This window comes from Sciurus vulgaris, assembly GCF_902686455.1.
Source record: "Sciurus vulgaris genome assembly, chromosome: 9".
NCBI lineage: Eukaryota > Metazoa > Chordata > Mammalia > Rodentia > Sciuridae > Sciurus > Sciurus vulgaris.
In genome coordinates, this window is record NC_136469.1 from 144,053,245 (window position 1) to 144,079,618 (window position 26,374).

Sequence of the window (26,374 nt, forward strand, 5' to 3'; positions counted from 1 at the left end):
CCTATCTGTGCTGAGCTCTATGTAAAGCTACTTTAAGGGAAGGTGAGACTGGGGTCAGAGCAGGAAAGGGTGACCGCCCGGGGGAGCCGCGATCAGCGAGCCAAGTCTGCCAGAGGGTGAGACTACTGTCCTTGCCAAGCAGAGGGGCAAGTGCTGGGGCAAAGGCAGCAGGGGAGGACGTGCCATCTTGTTGGGGGCATCCATGCAAGTTTTTGTCAGGCATTCCAGTCCTTGGGTCTCAATGACCTCAGCCACTGTCCCCAGGAAAGGGTGCCCACCCAGATCTCTGCCCATCTGGCCAGGGGCCGGGTATGCAATTTGAAAGGCGGAACTTTGCTCTTTCCTCAGCCTGCTTCGAAACTGCACCCAGCTAGCCCCACTCACTGGGCTGCTCCTCGGAGGTTGGACAGGAGGTAGTCGCTGACAAAGGGGACGAGCTGCTTGGCAGTTTCGTCCAGAAGGTCGCACTCCAGCACGTAGAGGACTCCGTGCAGGGCTCCGATCTGGCTGGGCAGGTGGCTGCTCCTGAGTGTGCTCTCCAGCAGGCGACTGACTGGCTCTGCCACAGCCTTGTCCTGAGCACAAGCACAGACGCAAGCTGCCCAAGACACACCAAGGCTCCCGTTTCAGTGGCCCACCTTCCCCAGCCAAGAAAGGGCTGTCCCTGTGCTACAGTGGAGTTCAGCATGCAGCAGAGTTCTCGGTGTGGCAAGACCCTGCGAACAGGCTGTGTGCAGGCTTGGCCCCCGGCTGGCATGAGCACCCCAACTGCCAGACGGGCCCCTGTGCCTCAGGGGTCTGTGTAGACGTCTGCCCCGCCTCTGGGAGTCTGGAGCTTCGGCACGGACCCTCCAAGGAGCCCAGGGGACCAGCCCCAGTGAATGCCCTGGCCACTGAGTCCCTCCTGGGCTCCCTGGTTGGCACTGCCACACATGCTGCCAGGGCCCCTTGCTGGGGAGTCAAGCGCGTCCCCAGCCTCCACAGAAGGAGATTCTGGATGCGTGTCTTCTCCCGCTGTTAATGTTGCTTTGGAGGAATTCTTTGTTGTAATAAATTTTAGCTCTGGCATCTTCTAGCAAAAAACGAAGGGCAGTCTTGGCACCCCTAACACTAGTCTGTGCTAACTCGGACCCGAATGGCATCAATTCCACTTAGCACTTTATACAGCTAGACAGCACACACTCCACTGAGGACTCCTGTTACAGCGCTGAGAAGGCCTTCACAGGAAGTGGCGTGCAGCTGGAGACATGTGAGCTGCAGTGCTTCAGGAAAGGCAGGCTCAGGGCCTTCTCTGGACCAACAGCAACAAGAGGCCGCCTGGCCATCTACTCTCAAGGGAAATCTAAACCTTGTGGTCTCAACCTGAAGGAGAGTGACACTCTGCCAGTCACTGTCTTCTCACCCCCACCCACACCCCTGGGCTGCGTGACAGCTCCCCAGGACTACTCTCGCCCAGGCCTCCAGTACCACCTCTGCTAAGGGCTACAGCTCTGACAAGAGTGGACAAAAGAAACGACGTGCTTGGACGCAGTGCAATCTGCAGCAACACGGATCAGGTTGAAAGTTGGGCATCTTCAATCTTGGAGGGAACACTTGTGTGCACAGAATTGGAAGCAAGGCCATGTGCCATACTGCCTTGGGTCTGTTTTGGAAATCATTACTCACTTGACGTATCTGATTTACACTGGCCCGGGGATCTGGGCCTGAGCACAAAGCCACAGTCAGGATGAAAGCCAAGCCCCAGCAGCTGAGCTCCACAGAGGGAAAGGACCTCCCATGAGTTGGAAGCACCCAGCTCGCCCTAAAGAGCTGCGTTCGCACAGGGGATCCGCATGCTCACTGTTCCTGCTCCCTGCGTGGCTCCACGTCACCAAGGCCTGGGCAAAGGCCACCTAGGACAGGCTATACCTTGCTCTGGCCTCTGGCCTCAGTAACAGCAGATTCTATAGGGACACAGTTGGGGAGGGCGAGAGTCGGACTCCACAATGTCCTGTACCTATGTCAGATGGGGCAGGACTGGATGGGGTACTGGTGCAGAGCTTGAGGCACGTGGGAGATGAGTCCTGACAGGTTCCTCGACACTACTCCTGCCAGGACACTACTCCTGTCCGCGTGCCTGGTGCATGGCAGCCACTCTGCGACCACTGGATAAATGAGTCTACTGCTACCAGAGGAGTGAATGAGCAACCCCTCAACCACAGGATAATGCCACACGACAAGGAGCAGACACACATCCATCACCAGTCTGGACCCTTCCCTGTAACGGCAGTGCTAACACCTGCAGTGAGCTCTAGCTAGGGATGGGTTCTGCAAGTGATCATCTGCATGTATGTACCTGAGGAATGTTCAGTCAGCACCATGTGGTGATCAACACCTGGGACAGGGAGTCACTGCACCGCTGGGATTCTGATCAACTGGCAGCAGAATGAGGAGGAACTTGCCATGGGGCTGTACTCCCGTGACCAGGATGGTGCCCTTATCAAGGACGTCCCAGGGAGCCCGTCTGCCCTTCCATAGAGGACAAGCAACAAGGTGCCTGCTGCCAAGAAGAGACAGCCCTCCCCAGACACCACGCCTGTTGGCACTTTAATCGTGGATTTCCCAATTCCCGACTATGAGCGATCAATTAAACGACCCAGCCTAAGGTATTCTGTGACAGCAGCACAAATGGGCTAAGGTGTCCTGATGCTAACAACAGACTCTAGGATCCAGACTCTGGGAGCGGACTGCACAGTTATGGTGACAAAAGGATCCCCAGAGGGAGACTGTCCGCTGAAAAGCACAGGGCATCTCGACCACATCAGAGAAGGGGAGTGGGGCTGCCAGGCTGCAGGCAGATGGAGCAGCCAGTCGTGTCCCCCCATCTGTGCTGTCTCTGTGCCATCACAGACCTGTGGCTCTGTGGGGATAGTCTACTGCAACCACAGAACCCAGGTGTACGGGAGTCCCAAGCCGCACTCAGCCACATGCACGTCACAGTGCCCTATGGGACAGCACCAACAGGAACTGAGTCCTCTCCAGCTGGCAGAGGTGCAGCTCCCATGTGCCAGGGAGTGCAGCCCAGGCAGGGCCTGCGAAGGATGCGGACACCCTTGGCACATTTGGCCAACACCAGCCCCAGTGCCGAGCGGGCCCGAGTGGCCTCAGCACAGGTAGCCTCCCTGCCACCTTGACTTACCATTCCCAGGACGGCAGCTGCCTTGCAGGTGGCCGGCACCAGGTACTGGAGAAGAATCTCATCCTCGGAAGGGTGCACCCTCCGCAGTTCCGTCAGCGTCAGATACATCATCTCAAACTGGTTGCGCTCAGTGAACAAGTCAGAGACCACGAGAAGCTGGAGACATTGGATGGGAGAGGGAGTCATGCTACGAGCAGAGCGAGCGGCGCAGGCCAGCGGGTGCCGGGGTGAGCACACCTAACACCCTGCGTTCGCAGGGGCCCTGCCTGGGGAGCTCCATGCGAACCTGGAGACCGAAGGTACAGGGTGGAGGCCACTTGAGAGTCCTGTTGGTTGGACGCCTCTGAACACACAGAGGCAGGAGGACACGCCAGACGCCGACACCGCGTGGACGCGGGCCACACACCCCAGACGGGAGCTTAGGTGGGACCTGTGAGGGACGCTCACCCCCAGGCCTTCCCTGCAGCACTCGAAGCCCCGGGGCAGGGCTGGGGTCGTGGCTCAGTGGCAGAGCACTTGCCTAGCATGTGTGAGGCACTGGGTTCCATCTTGGCATCACATATAAATAAATAAATAAAGTCCGTTGACAACTGAAAAATATTTAAGGGAAAAAAAAAAAAACCAACCCTGGGAAGGGAGGACAGGGGGTCAACAAGAGTTCCCGCAACCACTCTGTCTCCCACACCAGCTCTCGCGCCACACCTAAGTAGGCGTCTCGGCCAGGCACCAAAGGCAGGCTCGGGTCAGCAAATCATCTAGACCAGTGTCCACAAGGGGTCCTGAGGATGTGCAGAAACCTGGGCCTTCCCAGGGGCTTCAGAGGCAGAGCGTTCCCAGGATCATACTGACTTCACCTTCGTTTCTCCCAGTACATGGCAGAATTTTCTAGAGGTATATAATACTAACAGACTGATGCAGAGCCTTCATATGAGAATCTGTTTTCTAACACACCAGATATTTGCAAATTATTTCAAAAATTATTTCTTATAAAAGCTGTTTAAAGCAGACTAAGTATCCCTCTAAGAACTGGAACGAGACAGGGATGCTCTCTTTCACCACCTCTATTCAACATCATCCTTGAAACTCTAGCCAGAGCAATCAGATAGATGGAAGAAATTAAAGGATACTACGAATAAGAAAAGAAAGACTCAAACTATAAATATTTGCCGATGACATGATTCTACATTTAGAAGATCCAAAAAATTCCACCACAAAATTTCTAGAACTTCAGCAAAGTAGCAGGATATAAAATCAAAACCCCCCCCCCCAAAAAAAAAAAATCAAAACCCATAAATCAAATGCATTTCTATATATAAGCAACGAATCCACTGAAAGAGAAATTAGGAAAACTACTCCATTCACAGTAGACTCAACAAAAATAAAAACTTTCGGAATCAATCTTAAAAAAGAGGTGAAAGACCTCTACAATGAAAACTATAGAACACCAAAAAAAGAAATTGAAGAAGACCTTAGAAGATGGAAAGGTCTCCAGTGCTCTTGGATAGGCAGAATTAATATTGTCTAAATGGCCATACTACCAAAAGTGTTATGTAGGTTTAGGGCAATTCCTATTAAAATCCCAATGACATTCTTCATAGAAATAGAAAAATCAATCATGAAATTCATTTGGAAAAATAAGAGACCCAGGATAGCCAAGGCAATCCTTAGCAAGAAGAGCGAAGCAGGAGGCATCACAATACCACACCTCAAACTGTACTACAGAGCAAGAGTAACAAAAACGGCATGGTATTGGCACCAAAACAGACATGTAGACCAATGGTACAGAATAGAAGACACAGAGACGAACCCACAGAAATACAGCTACCTAGACATAGGCGCCAAAAACATACACTGGAGGAAAGACAGTCTGTTCAACAAATGGTGCTGGGAAAACAGGAAATCCATATATAGCAAAATGAAATCAAACCCCTATCTCTCACCCTATACAAAACTCAACTCAAAGTGGACCAAGGACCTAGGCATGAGACCAGAGACCCAGCGCCTAATAGAAGAAAAAGTAGGCCCAAATCTTCATCATGTCAGCTTAGGACCTGACTTCCTTAACAAGACTCATGAAGCGCAAGAAGTAAAAATCAAGAAATCAATAAATGGGAATGGATACAAACTAAAAGGCTGCTTCCCAGCAAAGGAAACAATCCAAAATGTGAAGAGAGAGCCTACAGAATGGGAGAAAATCTTTACCACACGCACCTCAGATAGAGCACTAATCTCCAGGATATATAAAGAACTCAAAACACTTCACACCAAAAAAACAAATAACCCAATCTATAAAAGGGCTAACGCACACTTCAAAGAAGAAATAGTCAGTCCACAAACATGAAAAAATGTTCATCATCTCTTGCAATTAGAGAAATGAAAATCAAAACTGCTCTAAGATTTCATCTCACTCCAGTCAGAATGGCAATTATCAAGAGTAAAAGCAATAATAAGTGTTGGCAAGGATATGGAGATAAAGGTACGCTCACACATTGCTGATAGGACTGCAGATTGGTACAACCACTTTGGAAAGCAGTATGGAGATTCCTAAGAAAACTTGGAATGAACCACCATTTGACCCAGCTATCCCACTCCTCGGCTTATACCCAAAGAACTTAAAATCAGCATACTTCATTGATGCAGCCACATCAATGTTCATAGCAGCTCAATTCATAATAGCTAAACTATGGAACCAGCCTAGGTGCCCTTCAACAGATGATGGATAAAGAAAATGTGGTACATATACACACTGGAATATTACTCAGCCTTAAAGAAGAATGAAATTATGGCATTTTCAGGTAAACGGATGGAGCTGGAAAAAAATATATCATACTATGTGAAATAAGCTAATTCCAAAAAACCAAAGACCAAATGTTTCCTCTGATAAGTGGATGCTGATCCGCAGTCAGGGGTGAGTAAAGAAAGAACTCTGGATTGTACAGAGGGGAGTGAGGGGAGGAGTAGGGTGGTGGGGATAGGAAGGATGGTAGAATGAGACAGACATTATTTCCCTATATACATGTAAGAGAAATTTTTAAAAAAAAATATTTATCACTGTCAAAAAAAAATGAAAAAAATTTTCAATACCATATAGTCCTTTACTAAGATTATTCTGAATGTTGACATTTTTCCTATCCCCAAATGAAACTGATGTGGACTTACTAAGAATAAAAAATATAAAAATAAAAAAAAAAAATAAAGTGGACTAAGTAACTACTTTGTAAAACTTTTATGTCCAACCCTATGAACACTGATAGATACAATCCACAGAAGCAAATGCCCATTGGGGTCCTTGCAAGCTGAAGAGCTGCAACCCAAAGAGCTAAGACTACTAATTTGAGATGCTCTGAACTGGTGCTTCTCAGAAGTGGGGCCTGGGCTGTGGGGCTGTTTGTCACAGACCTGGAGGGGCAGACACACAGGAGAGTCAGACTGGGCACTGTGAAAGCAACAGACATTTCACCACACCTGCACTATGCGAGAGTGCCAGCCGGGCAAGTGGCACACACTTGAAACCCCAGCGACCCAGGACACTGAGGCCCTAAGCAACTTAGTGAGAACCTGCCTCAAAATAAAAAGGGCTGGGGATGTGGCTCAGTGGTAAAGCACCTCTTGAGTTCAACCCCCGTACCCACCAACCCCCCAAAAATAAATGCATATCAACGTTCTCTGGATTGCAGGTGTAGAAAACCATCCCTTCACCCATTCAAAAGCACTAAGCCTCTAGCTGGGAGTCTGTAAAAGCTCCCTCATAGGTTTTTAGACATGAGAAACCATGTGTGTGGTACACACATATCCCCTTGTATGCATGTGCTCTGTGTTTGTGCACGCACGTGGCATCTGGTACATACATGTGGCAGTGTCTGTGCGTGTGTTTACGTGCTCCTGTGAGGGAAGGAAGAGGAAGGTCAACTTACAGACCGCACCACTTCACTGATTAGCATGACAGGGGTCCTCCTGGCTGAACTAGACGGCAGGATCCAGCGGCTGTACAGTTCAAGCAAAAACTGGGAACAGGAATGGATATCGACTCCAGCCCGGTGCTTCCTGCCGAGTAGGAAACACAGATGGATATTTTCCCCATACACAGATGACAGGTTCATTTCAAGAAGCACAACCAACCAACCAAATGACTTAGTAAGAATTTTCAAAGGGCTTTAAAAACTAAAAGGCCAAGTCAAACCTGGAGTTGACTGGAGATGTGGGTGGAGAAGCAGGTGTGGGGACATCTGCCTCTTCTTCCTCTTCCTCATCCCACTCCTCCTCTCTTAGTGGGGTGATACTGTTCCCCAGCCACACGGAGTGTATGGACACCTGCCATGGAAACAGGACACTCAGCCTGGCACTCCAGGAGGCTGAGGTTCCTGGTGGGAGGTACAGCCAGGCTCTCTGCACCAAGCACACGGCAGCACTCCAACAGCTGGCTCAGCTGGCTCCTCAGAGGCACTCAGAGCCATCAAGCTTCGGCCACTGGAGCCTGCAGCAGGGGACAGACTGCTGCTGAACAACACCAGCCTCAGGTCCAAGGCCTGGGACGGCAGCCGGGGGAAGCAGTTATAGCTCTCAAGGGTGCCTGAAAGCAGCCCTGGAGACGGGAAGACCACATGTGGGGTTTCTTCTAAACCTGGCTCCCCTCATGGGCAGTTCCTGGTGGTGTACCCCACTTGTTTGAGCTGCTTGTTTAGGAAGTCCCAACACTACAGAGATGGTAGCAGGAAGGTAAAGGCCAGCAGGCGGGCAGAGAGTCAACTGTCCCCATGAAGGGTACCCAGCTTCAGAGGAAACCTGGCTCCAGAACACATGGCTACTGGGCTGTCAGCACAACCCCCAACCTCGCTTCTGCCTGCTTCTCTGGAAATTTGCAGTGTGGGATCTGTGGACAGGCAGGCTGTGAGTGCAAGTCTCCCGCTGCCCTCCAGGCAGGTGGTGGTTCATTCAGCCCAGGGGCATCTGGGACTTGACACGTCCCGGATGGGCAGGGATGCAATCATATTTCAGCCCTGATACAATCCCACCACACTGGCTTTGTGGACCCTGGACACTGACACAGCCCTGAATGCAACAGAGCCAATGGGGACAGCGTGACAGTGTCCCTGAACCCTCAGCAGGCCCAGGTCTCACTCCGTGAAAGCACATCACAGTCTACTGGCCACCACTGATCAGGGTGGAACCTCTCTGCACAGGTGACAGAACAGAAAAGCGAGCTGGCATCACAGCTCCCTGCATCCAGCAGGCACCACAGTGTCTGTCCCTGCAGAGACAGGGGCCCAGGACAGTGACATGATGGGCCCACACACTGGGTGGAGGGCAGAAGGTAAGACCCTCAGGAGTTTTCAGTGTTCCCAGACATCACCCTGGGCAGTCTCTTCCAAAGTGAGAGCTCAGAGGACAGCCTCCTGCTCAGCTGGTGCCCGCCTGGACAGGACCACGCCCACTCTCCCGCAGCTCCCTGGCAGGCACACTGTGCGCACAAGCACCCGCCCAGCCTGCCACACTGCCCTGCCTACTCTAGCACGCCATGAAATCAAGAGACATGTCTAAACCTTCTCAGAGCAAAGAATATAAGTAGAAACAAAAGGAAAAGCACTTCTCTTTTCCCAGGGGACATGCCCCAATCTGAGGGCTGTGAGGAGACCGAGGAGCTGGACGCACCTGGCCCAGCTTGTAGCTCATGTTGCCCAGCTCCCGCTCGGGGTTCATCTGCAGCAGCAGCTTGTCATGGCTGATGAGGGCACCTGTGAACAACAGCGTGGGGACACCAGGCAGCGCAATTGCAGGGTTACCTGGTGCCAATCCCACTCCTACCCGTGCAGGTGCCATCCAAGTCAGTGTCCTCATCACTGGCGGGATGGCCCTGGAGTCTCAGGGGTTTGTCATTCATAACCTAGTAAGCTGGCAGGCTGAGGACAAACTGGAGTATGGCCTTTTCTCTGTAACACTCAGGACTGCCCTAGCTAGCCCATGCCAGCTCTGTGCCACCGCCTTCCCCCGGACCCACATGTTCTCCACCTCTCCTGGAGCCCCTCATCTGCACCTCTCCCAGGACCTGCTCACTCTGCCACTTCTAAATAAAGCCTTCCAGGCACTTGAGTTTATTAGCTCTAAGCTAACATAGGAAGGGATCACAAAACTAAAATACTGTTTGCCAAACAAACAAAAATGTATAACACAACAAATTGAAAACAACAACAAAACAAATCCCCCAAACTTCTCCTCTCTCTTCTTTAAGCCAGGATGACAAACTACAGCATTTGTCACTGGCAGATAGAGGTGGAGTACGTGCCTGAGGAGCATGGCACAGAGTCCGGGCTGGTGAGGCACTCAGGCAGGGGAGCCTGCACAGGGCCAGCACGGAACACACGCTCCTGCACGTGGGTTCCCTGAGAAGCTGGAGATGCAGGTCAGTTAGACAAACTGTGACCAACTAATTTGGCTTTTAAATCTTATGCAAGCTGCCAGTCTTCCAGCCTTGAGAACTCTTTGGCTTCCCACAACTCAAATGGCAAAAGATAGTCCAGTTGATTTCCAGATTTTATGTCCTCACGACTGAGGCTCTCCTGGGCTTGAACAAGATTCCCAGCATAGGTGGCACACAGACTGGGAGGCATGAAATGTCAGTCTCTCTCACTCTAGTCCTAGCTAACGCCCCTCTCCTATACCTGTAGTAGCCGGAGACAGAGAAGGGACAGGATCCCAGGCCTGGTACGGGTGATGGGTGGCGATATTCTCTCTCTTGGACACCATTGCTTGAATCTCCTGTTCTACAATCCCTCTGATCATGCTCAACTTCCTCCCAAACCTAAAGTTCAGACAAAGGTAAAGAACATTCTGCTGCTGGTACACGCCTACAATCCCAGAAAACTTAGGAGGCTGAGGCAGGAGGATGTCAAGTTCAAGGCCAGCCTCTGCAACTCAGACCCTGTTTCAAAATAAAAAAGGGTTAGGGATGCACCCCTGGGTTCAATCCCCAGGACCACAAAAAATAAACAAACAAAACACCAAAATGCAAAACCATCTTGCTTCCTTCAGAATCCTACCACCAGGACCTCATCTCCATGTTGCCTCCAGTGACAGCACAGGAGCAAGGAACTCGCTCGGCAAGTCGTTCCAGTCTGTGTACCTTTAGGCAGGGGCTCACTCCTGCCTTGTCAGAGTTTGTCCCCCAAACATCCCAAAGGCCCCCATAAATTCCAGACCCAATTGTGACCCTGTCACTGGACATGAAATCGCTTGAATCTGCATACTTGTGCCAGGGTCACACGCAGTGTTGTTTCAAGTCTGGCAACAAAGGAAAGAGCTAGGAAAGTTGCTGGTCCCTGAGGAGGGGGTACCTCACTGTCCCCCGCAGTGGGACACAGAACACATGGGAACTCAGGCAAACCTGGTATCGAGGGCCTTCAGGGGCTTGTTCCGGGGCTGCTGCTCCAAGCAGCTCACAGCTGGGTTGCCGGCCACAGGCACAGTCATCGCACTGAGCACCAGGGAGGTGATGGCCTGCACAGCCAGGACGTGGATCTGAGTCCTTTCTGTGTCCTCCTGGATGGACAGTCCACACATCAACAACAAGAGAGTGAGACACCACAACCGACTCTGCCTCTACTTCACACAGTGCCTATAGGCCACATGGGCTAGGAGGAAGGAGTGGAGGGACATGGCTTCTCCTTGCCAGGGTCTCCCTAAGTTCACCTGGCATGGGGCAGCACCTCGATGTATCTGTGCCTTGGAATAAATCTAATGGGCAAACGTCTATTTTTCAAAGTGAGGTCTCCTATGAGCATAAAACTCCAAATCTGAATTACTTTTTAAGAAACTTTCCTTAAAGGCTCTTATTACTTTTAGGGGCATTTCATACTGCAACCTAGAGATGTACCTGAATTATCATTTCCACAAGCTCACAGCACATCTTCCAGCACAGCCAAAGAGCATACCCATGAGCTTTAACCCCTCAGGCTCTGCTTTACCAGAACGTGGTTGCTATTTATGTCACGGGAAGCTAACATAATTCACACTTTCAAAAGCTGAATATAACCTCTGCAGAATAATTAGAAAAACAAACCAGGTACATGCATATGGCCTGGACTGAGTACCTTATTTCGTGTTAATTCAACTCCTCTGGATATTGATAAACAGAACTCAAAGATACTTTCATTAAAGAACACAATCTCACTGATCCTCTATGTGGATTACACTGTAGTAAAATGCCCCCCAGTCACTGGCAGCCTTGGACTTGCACCCCAGGGAGATCTGCTCCTGCTCTGCAACATCTGCCAACGCCAGTTAAGAGCTGCCCCAGCTGCAGCCTCCCAGTCACAGTAGCCTTACCTCAGGGGGGCTCTCTTCCTGCTCCATCACAAGAGGCTGGGTCACCAGGACACCAAGGAGGGTGGCCCAAGTTTCTTCAAACTGTGTACGACTGGTCCACCCTGGGAATGCAAGTGCTACTTCAGATAGTGTCACCCACTCCTCACGTGTGTACGGTTACGTTGACAACAGCACCAACTTGGACAGGCACATACAGTACCTTTTCTTTAAATCCTTAGATTATTCTGCAAGGTAGGGAATGTCATTCTCTCCATTTTATCAAAGAGGAAACTGAAGCACACAGAAGTCAGCTAGGCTGTCTAAAACCACCTAACAGCAAGGGTCACAGGCCAAACTCAGCCCTGGAGCCCTCTAAAACCCAAGTCCCAATGTAGGGACAGAGATAGTGAAGGGACACCCAGCAGGTTCTGAGCGGGCCAGGCCACTTTTGCACACCAGGCATTCTTTTCTCAAGTCTGACCTGAGACCATGCTGACAGCCACAGCTCCACAGACAGAACCACAGTTCTTCACGCTCAGCATGTCAATTGTGTCTCAATAAAGCTGCTAAGACTAAGTCATAGCAACTTTTTTTTTTTTTTTAAAACATGTTTTTAGTTGTTGACAGACCTTCATTTATTTATATGCAGTGCTGAGAATTGAACACAGGGTGTCACACATGCTAGGTGAGTGCTCTACCACTGAGCCACAACCCAGCCCACAGAAACTGTTTTTTGTGTGTCTAGAAGATGGATCAAAGAGCCTGTGGCGGTCAGGCACAAGGTAGCCCCCAGAGAAGCCTATCTGAGAGGCTGTTCTCTAGCCTCACCCACCAGCGACACGCAGCACACTTCCACACATGGCTGATGCTAGGACTGTTTTCCCACTGTGTCCTCAGGTGAGTCATAGCCCTCACCCAAAATGCACAGGTGCCAGGTGGGGAGAGGAGGACGACTGGGGCACTGACCACCAGGCCCTCCCTGGTAATCCTGGCACATGGGGGCATGTGTGCCTCGACAGCAACGTGCATGGAGAAGGACAGAACAATGGGGTGAAGGCAGGTTCTGAGGAAAGAGGACAGAGCTGGCCTGGTCCAAGGGGTCCGACAGTGACACTGGATGTGGCTGCCCAGGAAGACCAAAGCTGTGCTGGGAAAGGGGTGGGGGAGGCTGGGATCAGTCTTTAAGGAAAGTGAAGAAGAAAAGCTCCTTGACAGCTGGTGATTCCTGACTCCGCTGAGAACAGGGTGATGACTGTCTAGCTGTGTGAAGGGCAGATCATGGTGCGGCGTCTACTGCCAGAACCTTCTGGAATCAGAACAAGTACCAAGTCTACAGGAGCCAGAGGGATTGAGGGGTGGAGAGGGTGAGGTCTGATGGTGGAGGCAGGTGCCCAAAAGAAGATGGGAACTTTCCAGGAAATGCACAGCCCCTGATTTCCTGATTACAACCATACCACCAGGTGGTAACCCCAGCCACAAGGGGGAAAAAAACAGGCGACTTTGCTCTTCAGAAAGAAGAGAAGAGTCCTAACAGAACTACTAGACTACCACTTTCTGAGACACTCTGAGAGAGCTGATTCTTATTAATTTCCACCCCTGGAACAATTCCATGGAATAGGCGCAGTCCCCACTTTACAGATGACAAAGAGGGTCCTGGAGTTAAGATGAATAACCCACCCATGCTGAGCAGACAGGAGGATTAGCCAAAGGGGCCAGGGCCAGCCAACTCCAAGTCTGCTTTCCCTCCACTCAACCACCCTGGATCCTGGGGAAGGTAAGGACCAGGGACAGCCTGTCACCTTCCCCAGCACAAGAAATGACATCATTGAGAACATGAGATCAAACTGGGGGCACAAGAAAACATCCTGAGAAAACCACTGCCACCATCTGGCCGAAGTGCCCAACGGCCAGGCAGAACCCGGCCTCCTGCCATCCACTGTGTGCACATAGAACCTGGCACTGCACGCATACTTGCAACTCCTCACCAGAACAAAGAGCTCCGCACACACTGCCAAAGGTGTCCACAGAGGTTATGTCATTGTCACCCCGAGGCTTTCTGGCATCAAATGAGAAGACCCTAACCCCTGCGCCTGGTCCCCCCAGCTGTCTGGGCCCTGAGGGCGAGGTGTGGGGTACCGAGAGTGTTGATGCGGTAGATGAACTCCTTGAAGACCTCCTTTTCCTGCAGGAACTCCACCGGGATCTCAGGGAACACTGTGCCGAAGTCCCCTCCTGGCTGGGGCGACCACCCGAGTTTCCACACCTGAGATGAGAGTGAAGAACCTTACCAGCCAAGCAGGCCAGCCCACTGCCTTCCCCAGATGAGGTCCCCTTGCCCCAGCAACACTCCCCACCCAGTGTACCTTCCAATCTTGCTCTGCCCTGCCCTGCCCTGCCTTCCCTATCCTTGTTTGCTCCCTGGCCCAGGCCCGCCACTGTCTTGTGACGCTGCCCACACAACCACCTAGCTGGTGCATCTCCCACAGGGAGATGCTGACTGCAGTGTGTGGGCATCAAAGGACACCCTGTGCCCAGGTGTGTGAGACAGGTGTGAGAGTACAGGCAACGTGAATGACGTCCTGCCTCCTACATGAACGTGTACTGGCAAGCAGGCACAAAATCACCATGCCGCAACGTCCCACCTTCTGTCCTTAGTTGTGTGGACACGCACTGGCACAGAGGAATCCCTGAAGTAGACTCCATGCTGCCCCAGCAACAGAACCAACTCAGTTACACCCTCTATGAAGCCACAGAGAACTCAAGGGAGTCCCAGGCCAAAGCCCACTCCAGATCCCTCCCTCAGCCCATTGGTGTGAGGGCAGAGAGGGCTCTGACTTGGCCAGCCAAATTATTTGAGCACTGGAAAGCCCTTTTAAGTATCATATGCCACCCACCAAACTTCCTCGGAGCATGTCCAGAGAGAGGTTTTGTGGCAACTGCTATAGTCGTTCCCTGACCAGGAAGGACCCTCCGGGCAGTGCACAAAGGCCCTTGGAATTAACTACAGTACACTGTTGGTTGGGCAGATCCCTGAGAACTCCGGACAGCACAACCTCTGGACTACGACTTCCTGTTCCATCCCTCTAAAGGAATAGTACTACTTCAGAACCACATGCCTTCAAGCCCAGGAGGGCTGCTTGTGCATGGGGATGGGACTGACCCTGCACAGCCACCATGGCTGCTTCTCCTGCTTTCTTCCTGGATGCCCACAGCTCCCTGTTACACCAGCATTTCCACACAACCAGGCTGTACCACTACTCTCAGAATGGATCCTCCAAACACTTTTGCCCTCTGCAGCATCCCTCGAAGTCCAACAGATACCACTTTCCTGGTGCTAGCTTCCCCAGGACCAGCACACCCACAGAGGCTGTGCCCCAGAGGCAGCTGTGGGCCTTCTCGGGCAGAAACAAGAACCTCCCGGGCCCTGGTTCTGTGCTCTGTCCTTTAGTTCTTGCTTGAGGACTCTGGTGGAAAGGAACAGGTCCTGTCTTAGCAGGCTGGGAGGAATGATGCGATTCACTGGGGAGGGGGTCGGTCTAGTTGCCACCAACTGTCCCTGTCATGCTGACCTCCTGCAACAAGAGTCCCTTTGGCACATCCATTTTATTTTATTTTATTTTTTTAATTAAAAAAGTTTTTTTAGGGCTGGGGGTGTGGCTCAGTGGTAAAGTGCTTGACTAGCAGATGTGAGGCACTGGGTTTGATTTTGAGCACCACGTAAAAATAAATAAATAAAATAAAGGTACTATGCTTATCTACAAAATTTTCTTTTTAGTTGTAGATGGATAAAATACCTTTCTTTTGTTTGTTTGCTTTTATGTGGTGCCGAGGATCAAACCTGGGGCCTCATATGTGCTAGACACGCTCTACCGCTGAGCCCCAGCCCCAGCCCTGAGCACGTCCATTTAGAACTGATTCCGAAGGCGGTTCCAAGGCAGGACCTGCAGCAATGATAGTGCCATGTGCACATGCAGCTCTGGGGACGGCTGCTAAGGCCCAGCCTCCAGAACAGAATCAGGTTCCTCACCTACCCGCAGGGCCGGGATCCTGTTTAATGAAAGCGACTCAGCTCATTTAGGGAAATCCATCATTTCTACTAACAAACGCTATGCACCACACCTAAGGACGAGAGCATCCCAACCACACTCAGTGAGACACTGGGCCATCGCAAGGGAGCGCCAGAGCTGCCTGGTGTTCACCTCTGTTGGCCCTGTTCCCAGGGCTGCCTGTGCACTCTATTGAGTGACTCCACACTCAAAGTCACAGCCAGACTCACCAAGGGGGGCACGCGTGTGTAGCTGTTGACCAGGGGCAGACGGGCCAGGCTGACCACGATGTTCTTGAGCACTGCTGTGAGGAACGCCGGCACACTGCTGTTCCTCTGGTGGCCCAGGGCCAGCACCGACTGCAGGGACTCCACCATCTCTGCCACCATCTCGCAGGCCGTGGTGATGTACTTGGGATCTACCCAGGTGACGTGGTCAAGAAAGGACTGTTAAAACAGTCTGACTCTGCCACCCTTCCCTGCATGCCCATGGAGGAGGCGCAAGCAAGCAGTGCTGCTGCTCAGGCCACTAGACTTTGAGTGGGTCACTGAAGGCCTACAGGTTGTGCCTCTTTAATGGGTTTCTCAACCAGGCACTGCTCCCCATTTCCGCCAGGACCTTGGCAATGCTTCTGAACCCAAGTCCTGCCTGGGTCTCTAGCCTTCTTGCATCAGCTTATAACATCTAAAGCTACCAAGCGGCTGCTCATCTTCCACTTCCACTTCCCTCAGGACACTGCCCTCTGGCTTTCTCTGACTCTCCCAGGATGTGTGATGTCCCAAGCCAAGGTGCCAAGAACCACTCTATGATCCCTGGTCACCATGTCCCCTGGATCAAGCCTGCTGCACAAACGGGGTGCGTTCCTGCAGGAAAGCCAGGGGCGAGGTGCTGAGGAAAGCTCCTGACCTCAGCTAGGAGCCTCCTCGCAGCTGCCAGCAGAGACTGTTCACATCCACTCTGAGTCTGACATACAGTGTGGAAATAAACAATGTTTTGTTGAGTGATAAACGTTTACGAGATAAATATTACGCATGGCCCATGAGATCCAAATTTAGGCAACTTTCTGGTATGGAAAAGGAGTTCTTATTGGCCTTATGGAACTAAGAAATGAGTCTGCCATTAATATTTATTGGACAATCTTCAAGAAGCATCAACTGTGTAGGTGATAAAAAACTTAGCTTCCTTCTCTGGCCAGGATTAAATGAACCCTCCTAAAGAAGGCCATGGAGAATGCACACAGCTATATTAACCCAAACTAACCGTTCTCCAGCCATGGAGCCTGCTTGCTCTGACTGGGCCCTGGACAGTCTGCACCACTGGAGAGCAGTGGGAATTCAAGTTGTAGCAGAAATCACGGAGCCATCTGCTGAGCACTCATGAAAGGGCTGTGGCTGCTCTCTGCTCTATGTGGCTACAGTCCTCAGTCTCCATCTTACAGCCTCACTGCAGAGCACAGAGTGAGTGACCTGAGCAGCTGCTCTGCCAGAAAGAGCCAAGCTGGGGAGGTGAGTACCTCCCCCTCCTCAGAAACAATAAGAAACCGTGAAATCACAAAGGCCACAGGAACCTCAGGGTTCAGGACAAAAAAAATCAGAAGACCTTGGCTGAATATTGAGAGCAGTGCTTCTGGGTCATCAATGCCCTACACAGGAAACTAGAGGTGAGGCTGTGACGAGGCACCACTGTGCTCGTAACACAAGGCGTGTGTCTGTAGCCAGGGAGCAGGGATAAGGCTCCTGGAAGTCCAAGAAGAGTGGCCTGGAAGCCTATCTTCCTTTCCTTAGGGGACAGGGTGGCATTCCCACTGGCCCCTGGGCTAAGGGAGCTGAAAGGGCCCAGAAGCTGAAGGCTGGGACAGTAAGAAGTCACTTGGTCAGAACGTTTTACTCCCAACCAGCCTTCCCACCAGTCACAGTAAAATAGCTGCCCAAAAATCAGGAGAGAGAGGAACATGAAAAACTGCAGCACATATCTGAGCCAGGAGAACTTTAAATAAGGGCAATTTTGATGCTGCTCTGTAGAGAGCAGGAAAGTTCTTTGAAAATATCCACCCAAAGGGATGGCTGAAATACACCTGGGTCACAGTACACTGCGTGGACATGCCCACTAACTTCAAGTTCCTTGGTATTTCTCTTTGTCCATTCACCACTCAACCAACATTTGCTGATCACTTAAAGCAGGCCAAGTTTGAACTCTGTGCAGCCACCACCCTCAGGAGCTCAGAGTAACTACAGTCAGGTGCTCAGTGCAGAGATGGGGGCTTCCCAGGAGGAAGCAAACCTGGCTGTGGGAAAGGATGTGGATTAGGGAGAACTGGGGAGGATGACCACCAGGCTGGAATAGGTCAGCCAGCCAGGGGAGCAGCGACAAGTGCTGAGACACAGGGAAGAGGGTGTGCACAGCAATGGACTAAATCCCCTGGAAATTCAGGGATGAGTATTATGGGCAAGTTGAAACAGGTTTTAGAGTCCACATTGTCCACTTACAAGTCTCTTTTGGGAATGAATTTCAAGGCCCCAAAGAAACACAGGTTAAAAAAATGGGTTCTGAGACTTACTGTGTGTGTCGGAATCTACCTCCTCTTCTCTGACAGGTCTTGGAGCATTGGTTCTGCTTTCTGGACTAAGAAGCTGGTCTCCAGGTTGCACTGCAACTAAAATCACAACATAAGAGACAAGGATTTCCATATACTTTCCCCCTCCCCCATATTTTCTTAGTAGTAGATGGGCACAATCAATATCTTTATTTATTTTTATGTGGTGCTAAGGATCAAATCCAGTGCTTCACTCATGCAAGACAAGTACTCTACCACTGAGCTTCAGCCCCAGCCCTCCACACATTTTTATCCTTCCTGCCTACTCAAATTTTCACATTTGTGCACCCTCTAAGAATTCAGTGATGGACTACATCACATGAGGCCTAGACTTCTAGAACTGACGTTAGTCAAATAGAAAATGCCAGTCAACAACACAGGTAACTGCCAGTCTCTTGGCTGACTGCGCACGTGCAAGAACTTGAGCTCCTACACTCAGATTTCAGGCCGCTGTGCTGTCTGCATCTCTGCCCTGAAGGACTTTATCGGACTGTCCATGATTCACTGTTGCTGAAAGCATCACTTGAACCCCAAGACGCCTGGCTTTTAAAAATTAATCCCTGGATCTCCGTTTTTCAAGTTGACTACAAACGCACAGATGAAAATAATTTAAACAATGGAACATCAAAACACCACTCTATAACGTTTAATTGGAAAATACTAAACTTCAAAACACCCTCCAACATGTAAACTGTAATGCCCAATTTTTTACAAAATTTAGCTAATGACCCCTTATTGAGGACACTGTTCCTTGAAAAGAATGAACTGCTTTTATTTTAACAATATATTAGTGTTACAATGCTGTATATAGAAATATGCATTCAACTCTAATAGGAGACAGTCATCTTTTGAATGTAATCTTACTAATCTTACAATCACTTAGGGCTAAAAACATGGCATGGTCCACTAAGACCAGAGATCACAGGAACATGAAGCTTAGAAGCATTTTTCTGAAAGCTTCAACTCCAAAATCTAAACAAAATGATTAGAAAAGCAAATTTGAGTTAACTACTGGGTAGAGGCTGAGTTTCTGGAGGTGAAGAGACAGAGACCCAGCTCTTCATCCCAAGTCTTAATTTGGTTCTTGGAAATAGTTGGCACAAAGTAAGAACATTTAAGAGTAGGTGCACTGCTGGGCCCTAGTTTTGCTAAGCACGGATATGGACTCACTGGCTTCCAGGAGGAATCGCACACAGTGGACGAGGGAGCAGGCGTGGGTCACAAACTCTGCGGAGGAGACCACGCTCCAAAGGCTGGGAAGCTGTAGGGCCAGGCAGCAGCAGTCCAGCCCTGCCTGGAGGTCCAGACTCAGAGGGATCTGCTCATGGATCAAATGCCAGGACAGGGCCTAAAGGGAAGTACTGCATCAGAGAACGTCCACCCAGTTCTTCCTGCCTCCAGGGCTCCGGGCAGGCAGAGCCATTCACAGCTGTGGAAGGCAGGCAAAGACCAAGAGGCCTTGCCCTGCCCAAAGTATGGCAGTGACCCAGCTGTTCCCAGGCTGCCCGCCCCTGCTCCCTACATTCAATCCCGACCTGCCTTCCCACCTCCCTCCTCCAGGACGCCCACACCACTCAGTAAATGCTTTTTCCTTCAGGGCTGTGAGAACCTGGAGCAAACTCTCCTGGGTCACACAGTCTCTGGTCAGAGGCTCTTTTCCAGGGCCCCTGCAGCACAGATCTTACCTACCATAGCCATGAGGCTAAATCTGGGGACATGAGCTCTGGGAACAGCAGGACCTACAATCAAACACTGAACTAGCCTGGTTAAGTCCCTGACCCTCTCTCCAAGCCTTGCCCTCTTCATCTGTGAACTGGGCACAAAGTACACACCGTGCAGGGCCATCCTAAGAACTTAATGCAACGATGCAGGTGCAGTGCTCTGTCCTACAGATGAGGCACAGGGTGTGTCTGGTGCCACTGTCCATGCTGCAAGCTGCTTCTGCTTCCCAGCTTTCCACTAGGCTGAGGACAGGGTTGTGGACCACCTGGCTCAACCTGGCGCAGAGTGGTACTTCCTCACTGCTTTGTGACTGATGCATTCATGCCCTTGGGACAGCCCTTTCCTCGTGTAAGGTGGCAGCTCCCTGCTCAGGATGGCCAATGTATCTGTGTTTGAGGTAGACAGGCAGTGGTATGGAAAGGCAACATGCCCACAGGGCGTACATACTTTAGGGGACAAGTGTTTGACTGCCCCAAGGCTGAAATGCCCAGATTTACTGCCTGGTTTAAGATGCAACACACTGCCCAGATTATTAAAAATTCAGGTACACACTAGGTCTGCAGTGCAGGGATGAGAAGGCATCTTGCTGACCTCCACAGTCCCTGGGGAAGCAGTGCAGTGAGAGGCGAAGGCACTCGGTGAAGTGAGGCAGACAGGACCTGAAGATAAGCACTGGCTTCCTGAGGATGGGAGGAGCCAACCAGACCACTCAAGCTCCTGGTTTACACAGAGCTGCTTCATTCTAACGTGAGTCACATTCCCTCCCACAGCAAGTTCTGGAGCTGCTCTTACCTCCATGGTCATCACCACGAACTTCACCGTGTCCCTCTCCTTCTCAGAAGGAAGTTGCAAATGGACAGGCACTTTGGAGATCACCACCAGGTACTGTGCCAGGGCCCGGGCCAGTGTGGTCAGGGACTGGTACAACGCAGCATCCCCTGAAACACGAGACCTCCATGGGTGGCTGTGACCATGCACAGCCCTTCACCTTCAGACGCAGCCATGCAATTCTGTGAGGACTGAAAAGTGCTCCGGATGTCCCACCCAGGTGCGCACCTGCAACAGGCCCATGGCTGCAGGAGGTTCTGCACGCGCACTTCCCTGAGAACCACCCAGCCTTCCTGAAAGGCTGGGAACACTGACTGCGCCAACAAGATGGCAAGTGGCAAGTGCACAGAAAAAAACTCAGAGCTATGAATGCTGGTGCTGTTGTCTAGTTACTTCAATATTTTCATCTGTAGATGAACACAGGACCTTTATTTTATTTATTTCTACGTGGTACTGAGGTCGGAACCCAGAGCCTCACAGGTGAAGCAACTACTCCACAACTCAGCTACCACCCCAGCCCTCCAGCTACCTTTTGCCTACACTTTTGATCAGCAGAGCTACTTATAAACTTGCTTGCGCAAAACACCAAGCTGGCCCTGCAACACTTTTTAAAAATAAAATAAGTTTTTATTTAAAATTACCAAATAGATCATTCAGCTTGTTCCAATAGGCCGTGGGCTCTGTGGGCTGGAAGGGTTGGAAGACTTGATGGACAGCAGGAAGCCGCTGAACGATGCTGGTCACATGGTTCAGAGTTACCCCCCGGGCTGCTTCAAAAAGGGGACTCTTCTGGCCACCAGCAATTTCACTCATGCCGAGGCTTAAGCATGGGGCCAACAGGTTTAAGTTGAACTCCTGAAATCAGAGCATTAAAGATTAAACAAACAACAGCAAAGATTATACGCTTTCAATTAGGCAAGAAAAAATAATCACAGTTAACACAAGAGTTTTGAGATAATACAGATTAATACCATAAGGAATGTTTTAAGAATATACATCTATTATAAATATATGAACAATTCCATTCGACCTTTGCTCAGTAAAATATATTTCTGGTCTCTTTGGGATTCTTTAATTCTTTTATTTTTATTTTTGGTGGTACTAGAGATTAAACTTGGGAGTACTTTACCATTAAGTTCTCAGTCTTTTTATTTATTTATTTTTTTCGAATTCTGAGACAGGGTCTTGCTAAGTTGCCTCAGGCCTCACTAAATTGCCTAGGTTGGCCTTGAATTTGTGACCTCCTGCCTTAGCCTCCCAAGTTGCTGGGATTACAAGCACATGTCCTTGTGTCCAGCTGGGGTACAAATTTTTAATTGATAAAACAATAATATCGATCCTAATGTACCATCCAAGAAATCAGTGCAATACCAAGCACTCCTGCAGTTTGCAAAAGACGTGCAAGAGCAGCTGGCATAGGGCAAAGTGGCATAGAAAGCCAAGTGCTGCTTGGAAAAAGAGCATTTCATTCAATAACTTGCAATGTGTATTTCATCAACTTCTTTTTAGTCATTTAAGGATGGGGGTGTCCAATTATTCAGGTAGAACATCAATCTTAGTTTAATACTCAGAAAAATGAACTTCATCATCAGTGCCGAAAACCCAAAATTCTTGTGGTTTTAGCCAGAATCTTTAAAGCCATTAAAAGGTGGATTAGCAAATTTGGAAAATCCAATAAACTTGGTCACTAAGAAAATCTGTCAGTTTGTAAGTCAACAAGGATTTTCAGATAAAACGAACTTTAGCGGACTGATTTAGCTGATTCTTTTGTTTCTACATGGGGTTGGAAGGGCTTTGCTACCAACAACCCATTTGCCAAACAGCACACACATTATGGCACCAATGATGAACTGACTGCAATCTATGGACACCTGCATTTCCTTTAGATGCATACAACATGAGTTAAAAACCACATTCCACTTTGGTTCTAATGTAGCTGAAATAACTCTGGCTCCCATCTTGAAGAGCCCCCACCCAAGCACTGTCCCATTCTGGATGAGAGCCCTCAATGTGCTGCTGTCAGTCAGTCAGTCACAGTCACATGAAGATGAGACAAATCCAGCTCAGAAACAATAAGCAAAATCTAGAGATTTCTCCACTTCCTGCTGCTCACCTACCGAGTTCATCATGAAGTTGCTCATGTCTTCAGCAGGAATGCGATTCACTAGTTCTGCACCTTCTAGCAGTGCAGTGTCTGACTTGACCCAACACTGGGACCTGACAAGGCGAATGTACCAATCCTGGGAAGAAGAAAAAGACAGGAAAAGGGAATGTGGTCAGACAGGCAACCAGAGGCTTCTGCTCCCCTGGGTTGAACTGAGCCTTGCTCACAGGGCGCCAGCATACCCTGTCTACAGCTTGCCAAAGGAGAGGTCTTCCCTTGGTAGTTGCTATTCCCTGCCTGGAAACTCACCTTCTCCCCCTCCACCTGAACAACTAGTAGTCCTTCCAAACTCAGCGGAAGTACTGAGGCTCCCCTCTATCCCCTCCCTTCTTTCCCCTCCCCTGACCCTGCACCAACCACCTCTAATTGGCTTTACTCGACTCTGCCCAGCAGCCAGTGCTGAGAAGGTGCTTAACAAACGGAAGTAGAGCCTAAGAGTGCAGGACAGAACCTGCTTCTCCTTCCACTTGGGCCGCTGGTTTTTGAGAGCTCAATTCATCTCTGGTGAGTCCCCAGATGGTTCCTAACTCTGAGGTGAGTGACAAGGTAATGACGACCCATCAGGGCTAGTGTCAATTCACAGGAAGGAAAAGGTGTCAGAAGAGGTCACGGTCAACTTCCTACCACAGGAGTCCCACACCAGCGCAGTCTCCCTCACGAGGACTTGCAAGGTTCCCAAATGTTTCCACCCCAGCCCCCAATCAGAGCTGCTTAGGACCTGGGTCAAGCATCAGAACGTCCTGAGTACACTGAGCCCCTGACACTTTGCATTTGACGTAGATGATCAGAGGTGTGCGCCTGAGCTACCACTTCAGAGCATGCTGGACACTTACTTTGTCTGGACTCACTGTTTCCAGTGGCATGTATCCATCCCCGTCTAAAGGGTGGGAGGTGACTGGGGGTAAGGGGCTGAGAGAGTCTTGCACAGTGGATAGACGGAACCTGTCCAGCAGGGAATAGAGCCTTTGGTGTCTGAAACACAAACACGAAGAATTAACCACAGTGAGGTTTGCCTTCTAGTCTGTTTCAACTTTGCAAAGCAGGGTTCTAGAAGCACACAAGGAAGGAATACCAGTGGCTCCTTAAGGCAATACTCAATCTGCTCACACTTTCCCTTCACTGTTCCAGCAGGCCACAGTGCAAATATAGGCCCTAGTCTTTCAATTACCACAGCTGACACCTGATTAATATTTTCCAAACTTTCACTTATACCTTGCAATATGGTATGACAATTAATGAAGGTAATATTAATATAAGCAAGAGATCATCTAAGATCCAAGTACACAAACTCTTCCATTTATTTCCTCAGAAAGACACAGTTTGTATCATTATAAATGGCCATTTCATAAAAGAATCACCTGATCTGGTCCAAAGTATCTACAAACTTTTATAATCTTCTTCACTTGGGCTGGCAATTATGTCTAGGGTCAAAACACAGTTGGTTTGTTCTCCTGCCATCTCCTATGAGCTTCATGATGCAAACTGGCCATCACCATCACTTGGCCCTGCAGACTGCACTGTACTGTTTAAAAACACCATCGGGGCTGGGGTTGTAGCTCAGTGATAAAGCACTTGCCTAGCACCTCCTGAGCACCACATACAAATAAATGAATAAATAAAATAAAGGTATTGTATCCATCTACAACTAAAAATGTTAAAAAAAATAAAAACACCATTAGCAAGGCCCTCTTTAGACTGAAATCATGGCAGAATTATTCTCTCCCTCTCTCTCCCTGCACATATGGTACAGGAAAAGAGGTAAAAGTTACTGTTCATTTATTTTGTAGCCGTGGACATATCGTCACATCACAGATGCAAATGTTTCCGATAAAGGATTCTAAAAGTCTTGCAAACAGAATTAGGTGATTGAATAGTTATGAACATACAAGTATACATACACACTGATATTTTGCACTAGGGACTGAACCCAGAGGCACTTTATCAGTGAGCTACCTCCCCAGCCCTTTTAATTTTTTTGTGTCTGAGACAGGATTTTGCTAAGTTGCTGAGGCTGGCCTTCCTCCTGCCTCAGCCTCCTGAGAAACTGGGATTACAGGCATGTGCCACTTTGCCTAACTGAAGAGATAAAATTTTAACAAGATGTGACTATAACACAAGCCAAGAATCAGGTCATGCTTTCAGATTCACCCACTCTTATCTAGTGATTAGATTATGCAGCTGGTAACTCAAGATTCCCGTCGATTACAGGGGCAACAGAAACACCTGCTACCCCTCAGACAGCCAACATGTGGCAGGCTACCCCCATGCATGCAAAAGGTGTGAGGTCTTCTTATAAAGCAAGATCCCACTGTGTGAAATTTAGGAAGTCTTTCTACTGTGGCACTTTTGCAGTAAATCAACCGATAAAGCCCGTGAATTTGCTCCTGTACCAGTCTAAGTTTTTATACCCTGGGTTATCTGAACACAGGCACTGCTGTGTTGCAGCATTACCTCTGTGCAAGCCCACTGCTCTGGAGGTGTTCCTGGATTCTGTTCAGCTCTTCCACCGGCAACTGGGCCGTGCTGCTCTAAATAAACAAGAACATGTCACTGAATCTGTGCTATGAAGGGGGCTATAATGACCTCACACTCATTTAAAAAGGACAAACTGGTATGTACAGTTTGTCACAGCAAGGACAGACCAGAGCAGTTGAATCAGATGAACACAGAATGACAGGTTTGCACAAGGCATACGTGTTCCCATCTGTGGCCACATCAAGACCAGGCGGATGAAGACCCAGCTCAATGTTCTGCTTACTCTGCCAAGTTCCAATATAAATCAGCATCAATATTTTTCTCAGTACCTGTAAATTTGCAGCCAAAAGCATTTCTACACGGCGACAAGCCAGGGTGTCAACCATGCGAGCCAGAGCACGGAAGGGGGTGCACAGGAGCCTGTCCACATACAGCGTGAGCACTGCGCCTGACTGGCTGAGGTGGATGCCTTCCAAGCACTGCAGTGTCTTCTTCAGAGTGGTTGGCTAACGTTTAAGAGAAGGAACAGGAGCTGATTGTTTTGCCAACTGGTAATTGGCACTTACAAGTTCCAGGACCCCATTTTTAAGGTAGAGAGTCTGTGACTGGCAATGAAGACTTACAGCTGAAAGATTCTCACAACGGGACTGAATTGCCTGGATGAAGAGGCCACTAGCAGCAGAATTCCGATGGACGGCACTGATGAAGTCCTGCACTGGAGGCTCATGGGACAAGCCGATCAGATCCTGAATGTGATTCACGATGAGCCACGTTAAGTGCTCCGAGTCGTGGAGGTTCTGACACTAGGAGAGATAAGATGCAAGGTTTGTTTTCAAGCAGACGAGAGAAGGACAGGGAGCAATGCCATAAGAAAGGACAGAAAGGGTAGGAAGGCAAGAACAGACTCCAAACACAAACCTGCCCAACTGAAAACAGCAGCTGTCTGAACACAGTAACTGAGGAGGCATGAGCTCCAAGCACAGAGCCCACCACCTCCAATCGCATACTGTGCCAGAGGCCACGTGAGGTCAGAACCCACCACAGAAGTCCTGCTCCTGGAGACGCCAGCA

The 26,374-nt window shown here is 49.8% G+C and overlaps 1 protein-coding gene and 1 long non-coding RNA gene across 4 annotated transcripts in view; both read right to left on the reverse strand.

The window, feature by feature from the left end:
* HTT (huntingtin) overlaps nucleotides 1-26,374 on the reverse strand; it is a 140,250-nt gene that overhangs the window by 7,926 nt on the left and 105,950 nt on the right. For all 3 annotated transcript variants that reach the window (XM_079154365.1, XM_079154367.1, XM_079154366.1), the window contains 19 exons: nucleotides 25,928-26,107; nucleotides 25,634-25,810; nucleotides 25,281-25,357; nucleotides 23,663-23,801; nucleotides 22,783-22,905; nucleotides 21,307-21,520; nucleotides 20,630-20,775; nucleotides 19,286-19,463; nucleotides 18,080-18,175; nucleotides 15,753-15,940; nucleotides 13,613-13,739; nucleotides 11,498-11,598; nucleotides 10,557-10,711; nucleotides 9,835-9,974; nucleotides 8,828-8,910; nucleotides 7,359-7,489; nucleotides 7,093-7,222; nucleotides 3,179-3,334; nucleotides 385-575 (listed from right to left, as the gene is read on the reverse strand). In XM_079154365.1, the coding sequence (XP_079010491.1) occupies nucleotides 385-575; nucleotides 3,179-3,334; nucleotides 7,093-7,222; nucleotides 7,359-7,489; nucleotides 8,828-8,910; nucleotides 9,835-9,974; nucleotides 10,557-10,711; nucleotides 11,498-11,598; nucleotides 13,613-13,739; nucleotides 15,753-15,940; nucleotides 18,080-18,175; nucleotides 19,286-19,463; nucleotides 20,630-20,775; nucleotides 21,307-21,520; nucleotides 22,783-22,905; nucleotides 23,663-23,801; nucleotides 25,281-25,357; nucleotides 25,634-25,810; nucleotides 25,928-26,107 (2,732 nt within the window). The remainder of the gene's footprint in view (nucleotides 1-384; nucleotides 576-3,178; nucleotides 3,335-7,092; nucleotides 7,223-7,358; nucleotides 7,490-8,827; nucleotides 8,911-9,834; nucleotides 9,975-10,556; nucleotides 10,712-11,497; nucleotides 11,599-13,612; nucleotides 13,740-15,752; nucleotides 15,941-18,079; nucleotides 18,176-19,285; nucleotides 19,464-20,629; nucleotides 20,776-21,306; nucleotides 21,521-22,782; nucleotides 22,906-23,662; nucleotides 23,802-25,280; nucleotides 25,358-25,633; nucleotides 25,811-25,927; nucleotides 26,108-26,374) is intronic.
* LOC306670055 lies at nucleotides 18,225-19,274 on the reverse strand. The gene is made up of 2 exons (XR_013766306.1): nucleotides 18,448-19,274; nucleotides 18,225-18,404 (listed from the first exon to the last, which is right to left on the reverse strand). It is a non-coding gene; the product is annotated as an uncharacterized lncRNA (long non-coding RNA).